This window comes from Phyllopteryx taeniolatus, chromosome 21, assembly GCF_024500385.1.
Source record: "Phyllopteryx taeniolatus isolate TA_2022b chromosome 21, UOR_Ptae_1.2, whole genome shotgun sequence".
In the NCBI taxonomy this organism is placed as follows: domain Eukaryota; kingdom Metazoa; phylum Chordata; class Actinopteri; order Syngnathiformes; family Syngnathidae; genus Phyllopteryx; species Phyllopteryx taeniolatus.
In genome coordinates, this window is record NC_084522.1 from 1,749,947 (window position 1) to 1,769,038 (window position 19,092).

Here is a 19,092-nt window from a genome sequence, read left to right on the forward strand (position 1 = left end):
ACATTCGGACAAGATCTCTTGTACATTTTCAAATTATTAATACTCGCTTTGGACAGGTATTGACTGAACACGCAAGAGTCAAAATATTAGGCACAGCTCTCAGTATGACTTATTTAAAAATATATTTTCTATATTATGTAATAGTATTTTTTTGTTAATTTTAATCTCATTCGTCTCTTTTTTTTTTATTCATCTTCCTTAATACTTAGCATTAGTATCATTGTACCAGAGGATTTTTCCACACTTACATTTTTATATTTAAATAGATGCAATTTAATGTATTTTTCGTTTTGATAAATTGTATTAATGTATATGTAATTTCTTTTTTTTTTTTTTTTTTTTTATTCAGTTTTTATTTACTAATGAGGCTCAATTTAAACTGGGCATTATCTTAGTAAAGGATTTTTAATACATATTTTTGTTCATTTGAATGCAATTTGTCATGTTTATGAGGTATTATTATCTTTGGCAGATTTTTCCATTTCCCCTATTTTAATTATTGTACTTTGTTTACATTTTTATATTTAAATGGATGTATTTTTGTTTTTATTTTAATTCATGTTAGAAGTATCAATTTCATTATTCATTCACATTTTTATTTTGTACAAAGGCTGAATTCAATCCCATGTCCTTTCTTGGAGTTATGAAACATTTCCCCACGTCAGCTGTCATCCTGTATTTAACATCAGTTCTTTGCTGCCCCCTAGCGGACAGACTCGTCACCAACATTACCCCCGAAACGTCCTGCATGTATTGAACAAAGATCGTTCATGAATGCGTAAAAATTGTTTATTATCGTGCAGACGTGGAAGGATGAAGGCGGGAAGGCTTCCCCGGTTTGATGGCGAGCGTGGGTGCAGCAACGCGAGTGGGCGGGGCTACTGCGTGGAGGGTACTCACGACCATATAAGGACACTTCCTGTCTGCGAGGTGACGTTGCTCTCCCGAATCATCTTCCCTCGCTCACATGGATGTAAACGTCCGCCTTCATCATTTGTGTCGTGTGGAGTCCTAATTATTTGGGATTGAAAGTGCAGCTGAGTTAGAAGAGGGTGAGAGAGGAAAAAGACAGATGTGTCGTGACGCCGGACGGGAAACACCTGAGCGAGCAAGTGCGAGACGTGCATGAGTCACAGCTTACGCACAGTGTCAGCAAACCACGCACGACGAGTAGATCGTGGATATCGATCATCCTCCGTTTTACAAATGTCTATTGCGGAGTTCATCCATTGATCGATTGTGGATTTAGGTATACGTATATTCTCGTATTTTGGTCGACATAGTCTAGATCGCGTCGTTCTAGATCGAGATACGGTGGTGTACAGTCCTCGTCTAAACATGATTAGAAACACAAACCTACATTTACAACTTGGATGAAATTGTGTTAATTTATTTTCTTTTTGATATCCTCAGCCATCGCTAGGCTGCCTAGCTTGCACTCGTTTGTTAGCGTTTTTTTTTTTGTCCAATCAGATTTCAGCTTCTGTGTGTTGCCATGTCAATGTAATCTGCCCAGAGCCTTCAGAATCTCGAGTGCTGGCCCATGACACATACACATTTTATTTTGTTATTTTTTTTCAACCAATCAGATTTCAGATTCAGCACTCTTGGCCTTCACGCAGGCTTTGAGTGACAACAGCATATTTCCGTCCTCTGATTGCTTGAGCTAAATAGTCTTGCGACGTGCACGACGGGTGACGGAGGAAGATGAATGTCGGGACACGATTAAAAATTCCTTTTCGAGGCAGACTTCTCAATAAAACGCAGACGCAGTGAGGACAATTAGTCGAGAGAGGCTTGTTTCAATGATTGAGCGCGACAACTAGCTAGCTCTGCCGGACTACCCAGTTAACGAAATCTGAGGAGCAAAGAATGAAGGATGAATTTCATGAGCTATAAATAATCAGCATCTCTGGTACCATGTATTTTATTTCTACTTTTTTTGGGAGAAGCAGCTATCTATTCCAGAGCCCTCTATTTGAGCTATCATGCGATTATCTATTCTAGAGCCACTTATTTGATCTATCAAGATCTATCTATTACTTATTCTAGATGATCTATTTCAGATCTATCTTTTCTAAATGTAACAATATCCCCCCCGTCAAACTACATCTAGAGCTGTCTGTCCGTTGAAGATCTATATCATGTCTTCTCGCGCTAGCTCTCTATTCTTGCTCGAGCTATCCTAGATTCTTTCCGTGAGTCTATTCTATTTCTAGTTCTATGTCCAACATTGCTACACATTTTAAGTATGCAGATTGTGTACACGTGTGTGTGCGTTTCAGGTGACCTGAGGTGGGTCTTGTTATGGTTGCCAGGCAACCAAGTTTAGATCACGTTACACGCACACACATTCTTTCTGTCCTCTCGCTGCCATTGTCACGTCGGTCTTCAGCACTCGGCCTCCTGGAGAAGACTTTTTTCAAAGAATTGTAATTTATTATTTCGATTCCTTTTTGGGTTTTTGCTTCACTATAGTTTGTCCCGGGATGCAGAATCTCTCCGTGAAGATGTTCTTCTGCACGTTGCTGCTGCTGGCGGCGGCGGCGGCGTCCCGTGTGCGCTCGCAAGCCGGTAACGCTCGTTTTGACCACTTGTATCGATCTGATTGCGCTGTCAATCAAAAGTGTTGCTTTACTTGATTGACAGCTCTTCTTCTTCTTTTCCATCCTTCCTTCCAGACTGCACTCAAGGTCAGTCATGTGACCTGTGCGTTGGGGACTCCATGCTCAACCTGACCGGCTGCGTCTGGAGGCTTTGTCCTGACGGTAGCACACAAAAACACACACATTTTCTTTTTGTGTGTACATGTGCGCACACATGTACATTCATACACACGAGACTGTACACAAACACACACGCACAACAGAAACACAAAGATACAGACATACACAATGTACACAAAAACACACTGATTTGCTGCACGACGTGTTGCAGTGTGCTAACATTAGCATCAAACGAGCGTGAGCGAGGCTAATTTGTGCATCTGAAAGAACAGTTTTGGATTTGGCTTTCACGCTGCCCGACAAACGTGACTTTTCCGCACTTTTCCCTCCGGGTGTCGGCCGTGTCAAAGGTCACGAGGGGTCACTGCGAGACCGGGAAGTTTCAAAGTCACTTGTCACAAGCAATTGTTAGCGTCATTATGTACGCCACAACGCTTTACTGTTACGGTGGGAATTTTCCGGGAAGGGCGTGAAAGGGGCCGCGCGCGCACATTGACGGTAATTCCAGCATGCTAGCTGCTGTAATGTGAGCTGCTGCGGTTTGTAGCGTGTAAATTATTCAACATTCCACAACAGACACACACACACACACACCCATTTTGAAGTCATCGTGTGGTTCTCAGGTAACGACACGGGCATGTGCGTGACGGACGAGGGCAACGTCGCCGACAGCTCCGGCAACTGCAGCTGGACCCGCGTGTCGGAGCTCTGCACAGGTACGACCCCACCACTAGATGGCGCTTTTCGTCCGCGCTAATGTGTTTTATTTTTATTTTATTTTTAATTTTTTTTAATGTTTAATACAGATCAACAACGGAATATGTTTGTGTTGTTTTTGGAATTTTGTTCCTGCCTGGCGGCGCGTTGTCGTTGATGTTTCTTTCTTGTCGACCTATCAGGAATGAACTCTGTAAACTCTACCTAGCAACAAGTGACCAGGAAGTCAAGGAGCTGTGTCCCATGAACGCAAACTAGCAAAGATTTTTACGATTATCTCAAATAGAGGCCGTCCCTGTTATAGACGCTAAGGCGGAAGTGTCGCTAGCAGACAAGAAGCATCTGAGGTGTTGCTAACGGACCAAAGGAGTTGTTAGTAGACAGGAAATAGCGGAATGGGAGAGTTACTAGCATACTACAATTGTTGCTAGCAGACAGCAAGAGAGGAAAAATTGCTAGCAAGAAGAGACGCTAGTAGTCAGGAATAATCGGTAGTGGACAGGAAGAATTTTGCCACTAATTAGAAAGGAATAACATGAAAAATTCCTCACAGGATAATAAAATACATATCTATCTGTAAGTACAGATGTATACAGAAATGAAAGGTATCCAATAATATCAAATGTGTCTAAATGAATGTCTATTGCTACAGGTATGTACAGGCTGTATACCAGCCGTGAACTGGCTCAGACTAAGACTAATCAAATGTAAAGCGCATGCAAAAAGATGTTAAAGGGTGAAAAAACAGTTATAAGGTCATTAATGAAGAAAGAAAAAATCTATATTTATTGCTTTATTTTTACAGAAAATAAGTGAGTGACGGCTAGGGCATATGTCTACAAATGTCTGGTTATGACTAATAAGACATTCATGCAGAGTCGTCTCATTTCCTTTCTTTCTTGATTTTTCTGAATGATTACACTGCCCAGTACAGTTGCTGGCGCTCGGGGAAATCTTTACTCAAGCGACAACATTGGCGCGCCATTGTTTTTTTTTTTTTTTTTTTTTTTTTTTTTTTAATGACGCAAGTGCACGCGCGCACTCACTGCCGCGTGTTCCATGAATGTGTGCAGCGGTGGAGACGGCGGCCGAAGGAGGCGGCGACTCAGGTAAATGGAGTCGGCGTCCGACAGCCCAATTTGCATAATTGCCGAGCGGTTCTCACACGTTCCCGGTTTGGTTTTGGCGCGTGGGCAGGCCAGGGCGGCAAAGCCCGGCCGCAGCTGTCCCCGGCCAGGTTCAACATGTCCAGCTTCATCGGCGGCGTGGTTCTGGTCCTGTGCCTGCAGGCGCTCGGCGTGCTGGCCGTGCGCTTCCTCAAGTCCGGCGAGCAGAGCGCCTACGACCCCATGTGAGACCCGCACCCGCACTCGCTCCCACTTTCTAAATTCCATTATTTCTAAGTCACACAAGTATAACCAATGATTTTATAAAGTAAGTTAAAAAATGATAAATGTATATGTACATGTTATTATTTCACGAATACAGTATTTTTTTATTTTGTTATTTACAGTAACTCAATCAACCAATTATTTTTATTGCGATGAAGTAATGCAAATAACTAGAACTATTTTAATTGAGCAATTTTAGGAAAAAACATGGGAAAATCATTTCATGCAATAAAAGGGAAAGTTTTTTTTGTAAATGTAAGATTGTTTTATAATTATGTCACTTTAGAAATTCTATTAAATTCATGTAATTACATTATCAGAATATTTGAAATATGTATTATCGTTTCAAAAGTTTAATGCAGTTGTCATTTTTATTTTACTAGTATTTTCTATGTTATTATTTACAATAAATCAATTAACCCAACAGTTAACAAGGAAAAACAATAATAAAAAAAGAATGAATTTTATCCAACCAATTTTAAGAAAACAGTAAATTTGACATTTAATTTCATTATTTTAAATGTGTTATTAAATTGTATTTAATTATATTTAAGATTTAATGAAATAATGGAATAAATCGACCTATTTGTAGAATTGTTTATTTCAATAATTACTAATATTAAATTAAATTGAGAAAATGAATGAAATTAATGTAATTATATGAATATATTTAATACAATTAATATAAACAAATATATTTGTACTTTTTAATTTTTATCTGTTTTAGTATTTACAATAAATCAATTAGCAAATTATAATGAGTTAAATGAATACATACATTTTACTAACCAATTTGGCAAAATATTACATTCAATAAGTTTTTTTAAAATCTGTGTCACATTATTTTTAAAATGTTATTATTTAGAATGAACCAATTCACCAAATTATTTAATGGAATAAATTAATGTCATGAATTTAAAATAAGTACAAAATCAATAAATACGTTCTGATGAACCAATTTGAGGTGAGAAAAGGGCAAAATGAACGCAACAAATATTACAAGACTCTTGATGATACAACGCAGGTGTAGCGTGTGAAACAGCGGCCTCTGGTGGCAAAATAGGAAAGGTGCTGCTCCACTTCCATTGGTCCGGTATGCAAATTGGCCTTAAAGAGTCCCATTTTGCTCTTTCTTCGGCTTTTTTTTTTTTTTTCCAATGTGATGCAACCACAGGCACGATGACAGCACAGAATAAAGGCGTCATGATAACCATAGAGCAAGAAATGGAACTTATTAGCATGGCGACAAAATGCCGACTTCTCAGTCCAAAAATGACACCCATGGTTTTGTTTCTGAGTGTCGGAATACTTTTGTCCACATGACGTTCAATTTGCACGGCCGTGATGACGTCATCGGTGCGTGCGCAGAGAGCAGCCTCAGTGAGGTGACCGCCACCGAGGACGACCAAAGGAAGAGGGAAGACAAGACGCTGCACTTTTACCATTCCCCGTTCTAGCAAATCACTCTTGCGTTACTCTTTGAATTTGTGTTGAATTGTGTTTAGAGTGTTTTTTTTTTTTTATGTAGATACATTCCTCTTTTATGTGTGTTACCATGCTAATGCTAAAGATGTTGCTTTGCTTTCTTTTGCTCTTTTTGAAATAAAGTTAGGAGACCCGTGTGGAACATATCAGCTTCCTGCTTTTGTTTTGTTTCGTTTTCCTCACGAGGGCGCCACAGAGAAAATAACAGTAGAACATGAAATGGAACTTCGGAACCTTGAAAGGAGTGCTAGCGACTCGGAACAGGAAGAGTTTGGAGCGGGCCGGAAAAGTTTCTAGTGGACAGGAACACGGGGAAAAAGTTCCAGCTGAAAAGCAGAAAGAGTTTGATAGAAGACTTTGAAAAAATGCTAGCCGATCAGAAAAGGAGGAGTTGCTAGCGGACAGGAAGACACTAAGATGGAAGACTCTAGCTTGGTGAAAGAGTTGGAAGTGTTACTAGCAGAAAGTGTGAGTTGGTAGTGTACAGGGGAACACTTGATAACAGACTGGAAAAGTTGCTAGCGGTCATGCAGGTGGAGAGGGAAACATTGCAGCTGAGGCAGGAGAGTTGCCAGCGAACAGCAAGAGTAAGAAGCTTTGCTAGCGGCCAGGACAAGTCGGAAGAGTTGCTAGCGTACTGGAAAAGTCTGAAGTGCTGCCAGTAGGAAAGAAAGAAATGCTCACAAATATGAAGAGTTGCTTGCACGCGTGAGAGCTGTGCGAGTGTGTTGAGAGGTCAGACGACACGGGAGAGTTGCTAGCGGACAGTTGCTCGAATTGTAGCGGAGTTGCTTGTGCGCCGAAAGAGTAGCAAGCGCTGCTAACTGACCAGAAGAGTTGCTAGAAGACCGGAAGAGGCGCTAGATGACCGGCGGAGTTGCTAGTGCATCGGAAGAGTAGGAAGCAGTGATCATTTACCGGAAGAGTTGCTAGCGCACAGGAAAACTGCTGAGATGTCAGAAGACTCAAAGGCGGAAGAGTCGCTAACGAGCCGAAAGACGTACTTGGCGAGCACAGATTGTTTTAGTTTTCATCTCCAGTGGTTAGTTCAGTGCTACTTTGTATGCCTGATTATTCCTCAATTTCAATTGGATGTCCAGTGTCGACCCGAGCATGCGTGCGGCTGCAAAGAACCCCAAATGAGGCCTCCGAGAGGGGCCACTATTCAGGACCAGAACCAAAAAGACTTGAACGGACCCACACAGAACCACAGAGATCGTGGCCGACGTCACATTTTGTTGACAAAAGGAGGAAGAAACAAAAAAAAGCAATCTGAGCGTTCTCGCCATTCCCAGTGTTGCCTTCAGGTACTGTCGAATATTTGACTATTTAGCACTTTGTTTGCGTGCAGCAAGGGCGCGTGTGTGTGTGTGTGTGTTTAAAAACATCCGTCTGCGACGCACGCACACCTCTCCCTCCCACTTACAGCAGAAGGCGTGTTCACCGAGTTGACACAGTGTTTTAACACTTATACAGTTGACGACTCACACACGCTCAGCACAAGTTTGCGGCAAACTTTCCACGCATGGAGCTCAGCGTGACTAGCGATTAAAAGGTAACGTAACGCCGTTTGTGTGTCTAGTGACGCTGCTTTTTGTTAATGTGTTACTGTCACTTTAAAAACGGCGACAGGTGTTTTGTCTCACGCGTGGGCTGATCACCAAGACGACAAATACGTGGGGGGGGGGGAGACGTTTCGTGCGAGTAGTGGCGACCACACACACAAACTCCTTCATGCACGTGACGTAAAGAAGTCAAAATATGCCGCAAATGGCCATTTGTGACTCTTTTTTGTTTTTTACGCCGGTTTAGGTCGAGTTGATGTTAGCTCAGTTCCGGTTGGACCAAGTGAGCCGCCCGCTCTGCGCATGCGCCAATTACCTCCTCAGCCGCCTCGAGGCGACACACACACACACTAACACACACACATACACACTATGAGTAGAATAATTTTTTTTTTTTTTTTTTTAATTGACTGTGAGCAGGAAGTAGACAGGAATAACTGACCCGACTGCATTGAAAAGCTAATAAAGCGAACGCCATAATGGGGGAAAACTTGCTGAGTCATCAGCGGTCGATGAATAATAAATAAACCGTTATCGTGGTCGTGTTGCTAGCAGACTGGAAGAGTCACAACAGGATGGGAAGACTTGAGCGGTCAAGGCAGAAGAGTTGATAGCGGACCAGACCACTTGTCAGTGTACGTGAAGTTGCGAGCGTATCAGAAGTGCTGCTTGTGGAGAGGAAGAAAACAAAGATTGGATAGCAGACTCGAAACAGTTGGAAACATTGCGAGCGGACAAGTGGAGTTGCTAGCGGACAGGATGAATTGCTAGCGAACTATAAGAGTTGCTAGGAAGAGTCGGAAGCAGTATGAGTGGACAGTAAGAGTTGCTTGCGTCCAGAAGAGTTGCTGGCAGACTGAAAGAGTTGCTAGAGGAGGAGGAACAGGAAGAGTTGCTAGCGGACAGGACCAGCTGGAAGAGTTGCTAGCGGACACACGAAAAAAACATGGAGAAAAACATGCCAGCTTCGTGGTCATAATAGGCCAAGAGAGATGAGTTGCTAGCAGACCACAGAAGGATTTGCTGATGGACAGGAAGAGTAGGAAGAGTTGCTAGTGGACCAAAAGAGTTGCTAGAGAGCAGGAAGACCATAGAGGACAAAAAAAAAAAAAATCACCAACTGAGAGGTTAGAAGACGCTAACGTGGAAGGAGAGTGGAAAAGGTTGTTAGTGGACCAGAAGAGTTGCAAGGGGAAAGAAAGAAAAAGAAGACTTGCTAGTAAACTAGAACAGTTGGAAGCGTTGCTAGCGGACAGGATGAATTGCTAGTGAGCCATAAGAGTTGCTAGCAAAGTGGATGGATTGCTAGTGGACAGGAAGACGCTCCAGCTGAGAGGTCAGAATGCGCCAAGACGGAAGAGTTGCTAGCGGACTGGACGAGTTGCTAGTGTATAGTGAGAGCTGCTAGAGAAAGAGTTACTTGATGACAGGAACAGAACGAGTGACTAGCGGACAGGAATAATGGGAAGCATGGATAAAAGGCCAGAAAAGTTGCTAGTGGCTAAGATGAGTTGCTAGCGGAGAGGAAGCATGATTTTTATTTAATATGGAGTAGTGAGTGGTTCACTAGTAAATGAAAAGTGCAATAGTGATGTTTTTCAACTCAGTGAAGTCAATTCTTGAGCCTTTAGGGCCACCATACTTCCTGCTAATAACAGCCCTCCAATCAGCCTGATTCTGATTACATTTGCCAAATTCCGCCTAGCAACAAGTGGCCCCTAAGATGTTTGTCCAGTAAAAACAGAATCCGAGCGAATGACGTTGCAGAAATATGATTTTGTTTACCGTGTATGATAATTGATTTGTGTTTGTGTGATTTATGAAATGAGCGTGTGTTTTTTTTTTGGACAGGCATGGAGGCGGACGCGCAGGCCGAGGGTGTCGTGGGCTCTCTGGACCTGAGCCACCTGACGGAGGAGGAGCAGGATACCATCTTGCAGGTGCTGCTGCGAGACATGGACCTGCGACGCCAAGACGAAGGACGCGTAAGGTCAGAGGCGGCCGCGCACTCGCACGCAACCGGCCATAACATTAGGTACACTGGACAAGCATCAAAATATTAGAAACAGTTCCCATCCACCAAAATCTGATGTCGGAGCTGAAAAACAAATTTTGTATTAAACTTTGATGTCATCCTTCATATAGACAAAGAATAGATGATGTTAATAATAATCATGTGTGACAAATCAGCAGCTTGGGGCATTATTTCTTTTTTTTCCAAGCTCTGAAATTTGCCCCCAAATTGCTGCTTCAAACCAAAATGAACGACTTGCTGTTCAATTTTAGTCATGAATACTTCTTGTTTGGGTAGACATATTCACAGAGTTTCATATCAATCGATGAAACTGTTATAAGGCGCTATTTTTTATTTATTTTTTTCTAACTTTTGAGCCGTGGCATTCCTGCCCAAAATGGCTGTTTTGAACCAAAATGGCCGAGTCCCTGTTTAATTTCAGGCATTGGTCCTTGAGACCTTTTGTGCGTCCTCATATAATCCACGTGTCCACCCAATTTTGTATTGTTGGGTAAAACTGGTGCCTGGGGCAAATTTTGTCAAACATTGCAGTGGGTGCTTCCGAGTGAGTTTTGCGAGGTTGGGTTGGGAACTCGTAAAATAAACATTCATTTGCGCCAAGGTACTTTTGCAAACATTGGAGTTTTTACCCATTGATCAAGAAGAGGGCCTTTCCCCTGCTTGGTGCTAGGAACCTTAAAACACAACACTACTTCCTCATCCTTAAATGAAGCGTTAGACATATTTGGTTGGCATTCAAGAGAGGTAACAAGATCAAGTCGCTTATTAACCGTTGTTTAACAAGACACACCTACACATGCTGAACATTTGAATGCCATCTACAAATTTATTTCAGTAATTGCCTTCCAAGGTGCTCAAATAAGAGCGTCGCCGTCATGCGTGTTTGCTGTGTCAACAGGATGCTGGCGCAGAGGAAGGCCGACCCGACGCGGCTGCACTCGCAGTCCGGGGCGTGGTTCCGCGAGGCGTCCAGCAGGCGGCACCGCGGCCGTATGTCGGGCTCGGACCTGGTGTGCGCCACCATACGCCGCCGCGCGCCAAAGGCCAACGGTCAGTCTGTGTCGGCCAAACTGTTTTGTTCATTTTTCATTTCGTTCTTTTCTCAAGAAGGAAAACGGTACGAAACAAATATTTGCACAGAACAGAAACAAAGCCAAAAATACTAATACAAATCCTTTGAAATAATCTTAAAACGTTTCCTTAGTATTGACCACTGTCAAGGGGGAGAGTTGTAGATAGTTGGGAAAACAATATTACACTATTGGCCAATAATATGCATTAATCCACCAAATGTTTTTTAGTTTTTATATACTTGTAGCCAGAATTTTTCTACTTCAGTACGCTGACAAAGGAAAAGTCACATTTAACAGCCACCATGTAGGACAGTGATTCTCAGTGTGGTTTGAGTACCACTAGTACAGGTGCGCCCTCTAGTGGTTTTCAAAAGAATCGCCTAATTCAATACAAATCGAATGTACAACAATTTAACATTCGTTGCCATTGACGACTTTAGAAGTCAAATATCCATGTTAACTGGGAAGGCTGGCAGCGAATGACTTAAAACATGAAATACAATCAAACATAATTAAATGAAGCTTACATGCTGCCTGTTTAAACCTTTTTATTCACATCCAGTATGTTACTTTTCAAGTGCTCTACAGTTCCATTGTATTAACCTTTTTTTAAGCACATTTGCATTTAACCTTTAACTGTTTCTTTAAGCAATTTTAAATTTTCGTGCAATACGTTTTTAATAGAATCTTTTTTTTGTTCTTCCAATTGTTTTGTATTTAAGTGCACTCAGACCAAAGCTGTGCCTAATGTAAGAAAATTGCTTTGCTGCCACCTTGTGGCACCTTTTGATCATCCTTTGATAAACGGAGGCAACGTAAGCAATGGTGCTGCTTTGTTGTGGCGGCCACAGCAACAGAGACGCAGAGGGTCGGACCGCTCGACGGCGAGGAGGCGGACCGGACGAGCACCCCGTCCCCGGGGGTGGCCGAGACGCGAATGAGGGAGTCGGCGGAGGACAGCCCGAAGTCAGTTTGAAATTTAAAAAAAGATACATCGGTTTGTTGTTTATTGCTGGCTTCTGTCAACTTTTGGATGATTTTCAGGAGTCCATCCAGTTTTGGCTCTGCGCCCAGTCGGAAAAGAACGGCAACGAAGGTTTGCAAAGTTTGTATTCACAACTGCGATGGAGGGAAGGCCTGATTTGACAATCGTGTATTCTTCCATATGACATGATTCAATCGAATGCAAAGAAATTAAGCGGTTTTTGCCACATTTTCTTGCCGCAATTCTGTGGAGATCGTGCTGCTCCTTCTGGTGTGCACACCTCGGCCTCCTGGGGGCAGTATAATTCAGAGATACAAGTGCAGCCACAGTGTTGCATTCGAACTTGTGTCATGTGTCATCCCAGCCGCTGGAGTGACTGGGATGACAATGAACAAGAATGCGCCGTAACGGCTGACGCGCAACATCAAGAATCGGACATATGGAAGAAGCCTGCGCCGTGCATGAGTCTTGGTTTTTAAAGAAAATCCATTATAACTGATACCTGCTGTCTGGCTAATTATGAGTCCGAAAAAAAAAAAGTCCCCACCCACGTTCATTAAAAAAGCACACCTGCTTTTTCTGTAACTGTTTCCTTATGACATGATGCCGTAGCTGTGTGTATTTGTGTTGTTTTAGGAAGTGTATAAGCATTACAGGAGGGAGTCTGTGTCTCTGTGCAGCATCCTGAGCGACTCTGAGCCTTTGTCTTTTCAAAAAAACAACTTTCACTCTAGCTATACGGTACACACACACACACACACACACGTCGTACACACACTTTATTAACTTATCGATGAGTCAGCACGGAGTGACGCAGGGTTTTGTGTCGTGCGTAGCTGAGCGGCGGCATGATGAGTCTGTTCAGCTCGGGGGTCTTCGGCGTGGCGGAGGTGCGCGGCCGCGTGCAGTTCTCGCTGGCCTACGCCGGCCACAAGGAGGAGCTGCGCGTCAAGGTGCACCGCTGCGAGGACATCTCGGCGGTGGCCGAGGAGAACCGCTCCGACCCGTGAGTGTTGCCGAGCGACATTTACAACCAAAATTCTAAATTGAAATTGCATTGATTTTTTTTCCCCATCAGGCTCTTGTTATCATTTTGTAGCATTTTGCTTGGCTGCACTACTTCAAATACATTTATCTGAATGTTATTTTTTTTTTTTTTTTTTTTGGTCCAATCAGATTTCAGCCTCTGTATTGCCATGTCATTGTAATCTGCCCGGGCCCTTCAGAATCACTAGCGCTTAAAACCCATTCACTGCCATCGACGGCTATAGAAGTCAAATGTTAACTTGGAGGGCTGGCAGTGAATGTAAGCTAAATTAGCAATGGAACTTTAAATATATATATTTTTTAACAAGTTACATTTTAAAATCGGCGAGAGTGCTGGGCCCCCAGGTTGCTACTTTTATGTCCTGATTGGTTGGTCAGAGCAAAAGTGTCATGAAAAAAAGGTTCAAAGGTTGCTAGAGGAAAAATGTTATGATACCAAATTCATATTTTTCGAAAAGGTTTATGAGAATGAAGTTGGATTTTTCTCAAGAAAACATTTGTTTGTATCTTATGAGAATAAAGTCATATTTTACCAAGATAAATTCATAATATTCCTATTTATTCAGATACGTCAAATGTTATCTGCTGCCCGACATGTCGAGTCGCAGCAAGAGGAAGACGGCAGTAAAGAGGCGGACGCAGAATCCCGTCTACGAGCAGACGCTCAAAGTGAGACGGCTATACAATCTGGGGACACAACATTAGGTACACCTCCAATGAGCTACATCCGATAATTCTGCCCTTTAAAATCAAGCACACCGAACAGTTCAAACATTATTATCCCTCTAAAGGCCGATTTTTTGCTGCAGCTGTAAGTGTACCTAATCTTGTGGCTGATAAGTGCACAGTACATCGAATACAGATCACAGCATATTTGCCAATACCGGTGAATGTTTTCTGTCATTGGCCAGTACAAAGTGCGCAGAAATGAGCTGAAAAGTCGCACCCTGAACCTGTCCGTGTGGCACGCCGAGCCCCTGGCCAGGAACGTCTTCCTGGGTGAGGTGGAGGTGGCGCTGGGCCTCTGGGACTGGACCTGCACGCAGCCGCTCTGGCAGGACCTGCAGCCACGGGTGAGACACACACACACACACACAGGCCGCTTCATTAGGCACACCAGCACAGCTATGAGTTGTTTTCCTGTTTTATGGCAATCATGCAATTTTGTCTCCAAACTTTCCTGTTTTACAATTTAGCATCAGCTGTCCCCGGAGTACGCGAGGCTTCATTTTTGGAGCAATCAAAGTTTGTAGGATGAGTTTGTTGGTGAAGGAAGCCCTGCAAATGACCAAAGTAACCTGAAATGGCCACGTCGAACCAAAACGGCCGACTTCCTGTGTCTTTTCAGACATGGCATTTTTTTTGTGGGTCTGCTCATGATAGACAGGCATATCAAATTTCATTTTGCTCAGTAAAAGTGGCTTCGGGGGCTGAATATTTCTTTTTTCTTCATTCTGGGGGGAGCGATACTAGGCCCCTTTTCAAAGTTGTCACCTGCCTTTTTGGCATAAAAACATTTCACAGCAAGCTAATGAAGCGGCCCGTTCCATCATTTTGCAGCCGCGCCGTCTTCAGCCTGACGAGAGACGGCGATGCACTTTGAATTTCAACTAAGCTTCTTCATGTGATCTTTGCGTGACAGTTCTGCTTGATGCTCGACTGCGTCAGCAGCCGCGGCACCCTTTTGTTCTCCATCAAGTTCATCCCGGAGGGATTTGAGAGTGAGTAGAGCCCACGTACGCATTTGTGTCTTAATGCGGCTAACGATGACGACGCCCCCTTTTGTGCGTGTCGTCAGGTTGTTCGCCACTCACGGGGGAACTTCACATTTGGCTTCAGGAGGCTCAGGGGCTGCTGTCTAAAAAAGGGGGCGCCGTCGACTCGTTTGTCAGAAGGTTTGTTTGCACGTCCTCGTGTTTAGTTCTGTTGTGCAAGGTGACGCCCGCGGAACTCGTTCACTGCAGCAGACGTTTATATTCGTCAACTGGAATCCAACCGTTTACTGCCACCGACGAATATACTCGTAAAGTATGTTTTTCAGCCGGTCGGCGTAGAAGAGGGCCTCGCCCGGCTGTCGGTAAAATGAAAACAGCCGCCGGTAAATGAGTTAACGCTTGCCCCCCCCCCCCCCCCAAAAAGTTGCATCCTGCCGGACGCCGGCTGCCAGAGCGGCCAGAAGACTCAGGTGGTGAAGCGCTCCGTCAGCCCGTCGTACAACCACACCATGGTGTACGACGGCTTCCGGAGCAGCGACCTGCGCGAGGCCTGCGCCGAGCTGAGCGTGTGGCAGCGCGAGGGCTTCAAGATGGACATGATCGGCGGGATTCGGCTCAGCTGCGGGACCGGTGAGAGACCCTTTCGCAGGCGCCGCACGACGGGAGCGAAAACGTGGAAATCAATGCAGCGTCTCGGCGTGCAGGTCGGAGTTACGGGGAGGCGGTCAAGTGGATGGACTCCACGGAAGAAGAAGTTTCCTTGTGGACCTCCGTGATCAAGAACCCAAACCACTGGATCGAAGCCACGCTGCCCATCAGGACCAACCTGACGCGCCGCTCCTCCGATTGACGACGTGCGCACGTGTGGGCACGCGGACTGAAAACATTTGCTACGTGGCGCTTTTTAAATCATTTCTCTCAAAGTAGATCTTGTACAGTAAATGAACAGAGCAGATCAACGCTTGTGTGTTCTCGTTTTGTTGTTCTCATATTACAGCTGTGACCATGTGATCTCCTTATGTCATAACGAACTACGAAACCTGTTTTTCCTGCCTACGCAAAGGTCAATCAATGTTTAAAACGCAAAATCCTATTCAAATATATTTTTATGAATTAAAAATAAAGGGAAAGAAATCTTCGAACCGAGCCTGGCCCTCTGGTTTACTCCCAGTGGAAGTTTACTGTCAAACTAACAATGTGAGAATTACACATTATACAGTATATTTAAAACCACATCGCCTGAAGAACGTCCATTTAGCTTCATGTTAGCAACAAAGCAAAATGCCATAGATGGGTGTAGTGACTTGAAGCAATGGCTATTTGAACATAAACAGTAGAGCAACATTTAGATATAACAATACTCACTGGCATATATTCTTTATCCTCTGCGAAGAACGACGCATATTGGGCTAACTGAGAGGCTACCCGCGGCTACTGCCCCCAGGTGGCCAAGGCACTCACACCAGAAGGAGCAGCACAATGCCCATTGAATTAAAGCAAAAAAAAAAAAAAAAAAAAAAGTGGCACAAAACGTTGAATTCTTTTTTTAATAACATAAAATATAGAGTGCTGTTTTTATTGTTAAAAAAAAAACTGCAAAAATGTTGGGAAGAAGCTGCAATGGATTAATGGCCTTTTCAATGGGGAAAGATGATTTGCCGTGTTCGGTGGTCACAGAACCCATTCGACTCGTTTCTCAAGACACCACATTCACATGACGTTGTTGGTTTCATATTTAGCGTTTGGACTTACCCACCCAAAATTCGACTTTTGAGAATCCTTTTTTTTTTTTTTTTTTTCCTTTCTGCAACTTGTGCTGTTCGCTACCTGGGGTCGTACGTGCCGCGCATGCGCATCGAAAAATACCTACTGGTTACTAGCCACAACGCATCAGACGTGTGATGACATCATCAAAGCCCTAGTGTAGAGGACGATGGCGAGACGCGACCGCTCTTCAGCAAAACTCTGCAGTCTAATTCACGGGGAGTCCCACTCAAATTCCCATCGTTAATAAAAGACACGTTGAAAACAAAAACAATATTTGAACTCCAGTGAAAAGAGGGGAATTGCGAGCCTTCCCCAAGAACTCCTCTCCCCTCGCGACCCCGGCAACGAGGCCTCTCCGTTGCCCGGTGGACGGCTATGCTACCGCGCTAGTAAACTAGTAAACAATGAGGTTACCCAGCCAGGTAAACCTAGAAATCCCATCGAAAAACAATATATCGTTTGTGTGGTCGCGCTGACCCGTGTCGCTCGTCTGCCAGGTGCTTGCTAAGGCGACCCCCCGTCAACTTCCGGCCCCGGGTCGTCCATTTTGAGGCCAGAAGAAGGGACAAACATGTCCAAGAGGCTGATCCAAAACCTCGCCAAGACCATCTCCAAACAAGTGGACCGCTGTGAGTGGCTCCGTTCAAAAAAGTCAACATGACACGACCAAATTTGCTTTGCAAGAAAAACTTCAACCTTTTTTTTTCTGTGCGTAATGGAATTATTTGAGTTATTCGATGAATCGTTTCATGCCCCCGACGTGCGGTAATTCTTGATGTATTTTGAAAGAAGCGTGTCCCACGTTTGGGAACTTAAATGCATACGTCTCCTTTAATGTATTTAGTAGGTTTTGTGTGAGTGTGAAGGCCAGATGTCTGAATTCCCAGTTTCCTGGAAGGCACCGTTACGTTCCTAATTTGTGACCTCACGAGCGTCTTCTCCTCTCTCGTCGTGTTAGTCAATCCGACGGAGGTCGAGTGTCTTATTCGCGAGTTTTACTCCATACTCGGACAGACGACGAGCTCCGGGAAGAGCAGCTTGGACGAGAGGAAGTTCCGAAGCATCCTCAGCAACGACTTCGGCCTCACCAACAACACCATCATGGAAAGAGGTTTCGCGCGCGACGCGGCCAGAAGCCGTTTTCGGTGGCGTCGGCGCGTGACGAACGATCTGCTTTCCAGTTTTCAGGACGTTCGACAAGGACAACGACAGCTTCGTCAGCTCCAAGGAGTGGGTGGAGGGCCTGTGCGTGTTCCTTCGTGGCACCTTGGATGAAAAAATCAAATGTAAAAGGGATACAAAGGCAAAGTGATTTCCAAGTCGTCACGCTAACCGGCCTTTCTCCTCCTCCTCCTCAAGTCTGCTTCCACGTGTACGACCTGACCGGCGACGACTACATCTCCAGGGAGGAGATGCTCCTCATGGTGAGGAACTGCCTGCGACTGCACGGCGAGGAGGACCCTTACGACGGCATCAAGGACCTGGTGGAGATCACGCTCAAGAGGATGGTGAGATGTTCGGCACGCCGCGCGCCCGCGCGCATCGACGACGAACGTAATAACGCCGTGTGCTCGTCGCCGTTGACAGGACCACGACAACGACGACAAACTGTCTTTTGACGACTACGAAAAGTCGGTGAAAGAGCTGGACATAGTGCTGGAGGCTTTCGGGACGTGCCTCCCCAACGCCACGGTAACAACGAGCTAGTCATGATTTACGGCGACAACAAGCTGGGTCAATCATTTATTAATCTTATACCTGTTTTTTACTCCAGAAGATTGAGATGTTCGAGCAGCGTGTATTCAATGATAAATCGGAGCACAGATGACGTCCACAAGTTGTATTTTTTTCCCCTTTTATTATTTTTGCTTTCTAATGTGGCCATTTTTAAAATGTTACTATAATAAATATCCATGTGTGCTTTATTTTGTCACTTCCAAATTCACATCAATGCAAATGTGATTTGAAAAAGAATACCAAAAAAAAGTTAGATGTTAGTTTTTTTCCCCCTGTAAAATTGTACACTAAATAAATTTGATGCATGTCGTTGATGAGCTATTTTTAGAACAGGCCTGGGGGCTCCTCATGTGGTCCTTGGTGTTGGTGACCTCTGCTTTAATACTTAATTTAGATGCCTCTGGTTGACAGCTGAGATGAATGTCATATGTATTGTTATTAAATGAACTTTAAAAAAAAGGAGGCATAAACCACAAAGTTTGCACAGTTTAATATTATCCAAGGAAGTGACTTTTTGGATTCACTTCAAAATAAAAGCTTTCTTCATCTAGAAAGAGGCAGTAATGGACTAGTGGTCTTATTTTGAAAAGCGAGTCACCTGCGCATCCGATTACTAGGAAATCTATGTTTTCTAAACATTTAACTAAGCTTTTAAAAAAAACCGTGAGCTATTGTTTCATTCACATTTGTTTCCTCGACTGAAATTCACTCAAAAGTGGCATAAATTACACAGTTTGTACACGGGCAGGGAGCGACCGTTTTGCCTACTTTTCCGCCATGTTTCCGGAAACCCTTTCCTATTGGGTGCACTTCAAAATTAAAATCGACTCCCTTTCGCAAGCGTTTACG

General features: G+C 43.9%; 3 protein-coding genes across 6 annotated transcripts; all 3 read left to right on the forward strand.

Annotated features, from left to right (window-relative positions):
* Positions 1-382: 382 nt before the first annotated feature.
* cd164l2 (CD164 sialomucin-like 2) lies at positions 383-6,468 on the forward strand. Its single transcript, XM_061760124.1, has 6 exons — positions 383-2,574; positions 2,682-2,768; positions 3,350-3,442; positions 4,517-4,552; positions 4,641-4,794; positions 6,203-6,468. The coding sequence occupies exons 1-6, from the start codon at positions 2,490-2,492 to the stop codon at positions 6,216-6,218; spliced, it is 471 nt and encodes a 156-aa protein (XP_061616108.1). The 5' UTR covers positions 383-2,489; the 3' UTR covers positions 6,219-6,468.
* Positions 6,469-7,602: 1,134 nt separating this feature from the next.
* On the forward strand, positions 7,603-15,698 carry sytl1 (synaptotagmin-like 1). 3 transcript variants are annotated; one of them, XM_061760098.1, is made up of 13 exons: positions 7,603-7,626; positions 9,736-9,874; positions 10,818-10,969; positions 11,844-11,958; positions 12,037-12,088; positions 12,614-12,718; positions 12,814-12,983; positions 13,591-13,693; positions 13,936-14,097; positions 14,667-14,745; positions 14,823-14,919; positions 15,164-15,369; positions 15,444-15,698. In XM_061760098.1, exons 2-13 carry the CDS (start codon positions 9,738-9,740, stop codon positions 15,587-15,589), a joined length of 1,524 nt encoding a protein of 507 aa, XP_061616082.1. In that variant the 5' UTR covers positions 7,603-7,626; positions 9,736-9,737; the 3' UTR covers positions 15,590-15,698. The 3 variants fall into 3 exon arrangements, with proteins under 3 accessions (XP_061616082.1, XP_061616081.1, XP_061616083.1); XM_061760097.1 differs by lacking the exon at positions 7,603-7,626 and adding an exon at positions 7,742-7,874; XM_061760099.1 differs by lacking the exon at positions 7,603-7,626 and adding an exon at positions 8,365-8,519.
* Positions 15,699-16,020: 322 nt separating this feature from the next.
* Positions 16,021-19,080, forward strand: LOC133471014 (calaxin-like). 2 transcript variants are annotated; one of them, XM_061760118.1, is made up of 6 exons: positions 16,021-17,135; positions 17,465-17,617; positions 17,688-17,792; positions 17,866-18,014; positions 18,094-18,198; positions 18,281-19,079. In XM_061760118.1, exons 1-6 carry the CDS (start codon positions 17,078-17,080, stop codon positions 18,332-18,334), a joined length of 624 nt encoding a protein of 207 aa, XP_061616102.1. In that variant the 5' UTR covers positions 16,021-17,077; the 3' UTR covers positions 18,335-19,079. The 2 variants fall into 2 exon arrangements, with proteins under 2 accessions (XP_061616102.1, XP_061616103.1); XM_061760119.1 differs by having other exon boundaries at positions 17,521-17,751; positions 18,281-19,080.
* The last annotated feature ends 12 nt before the right edge of the window (positions 19,081-19,092 follow it).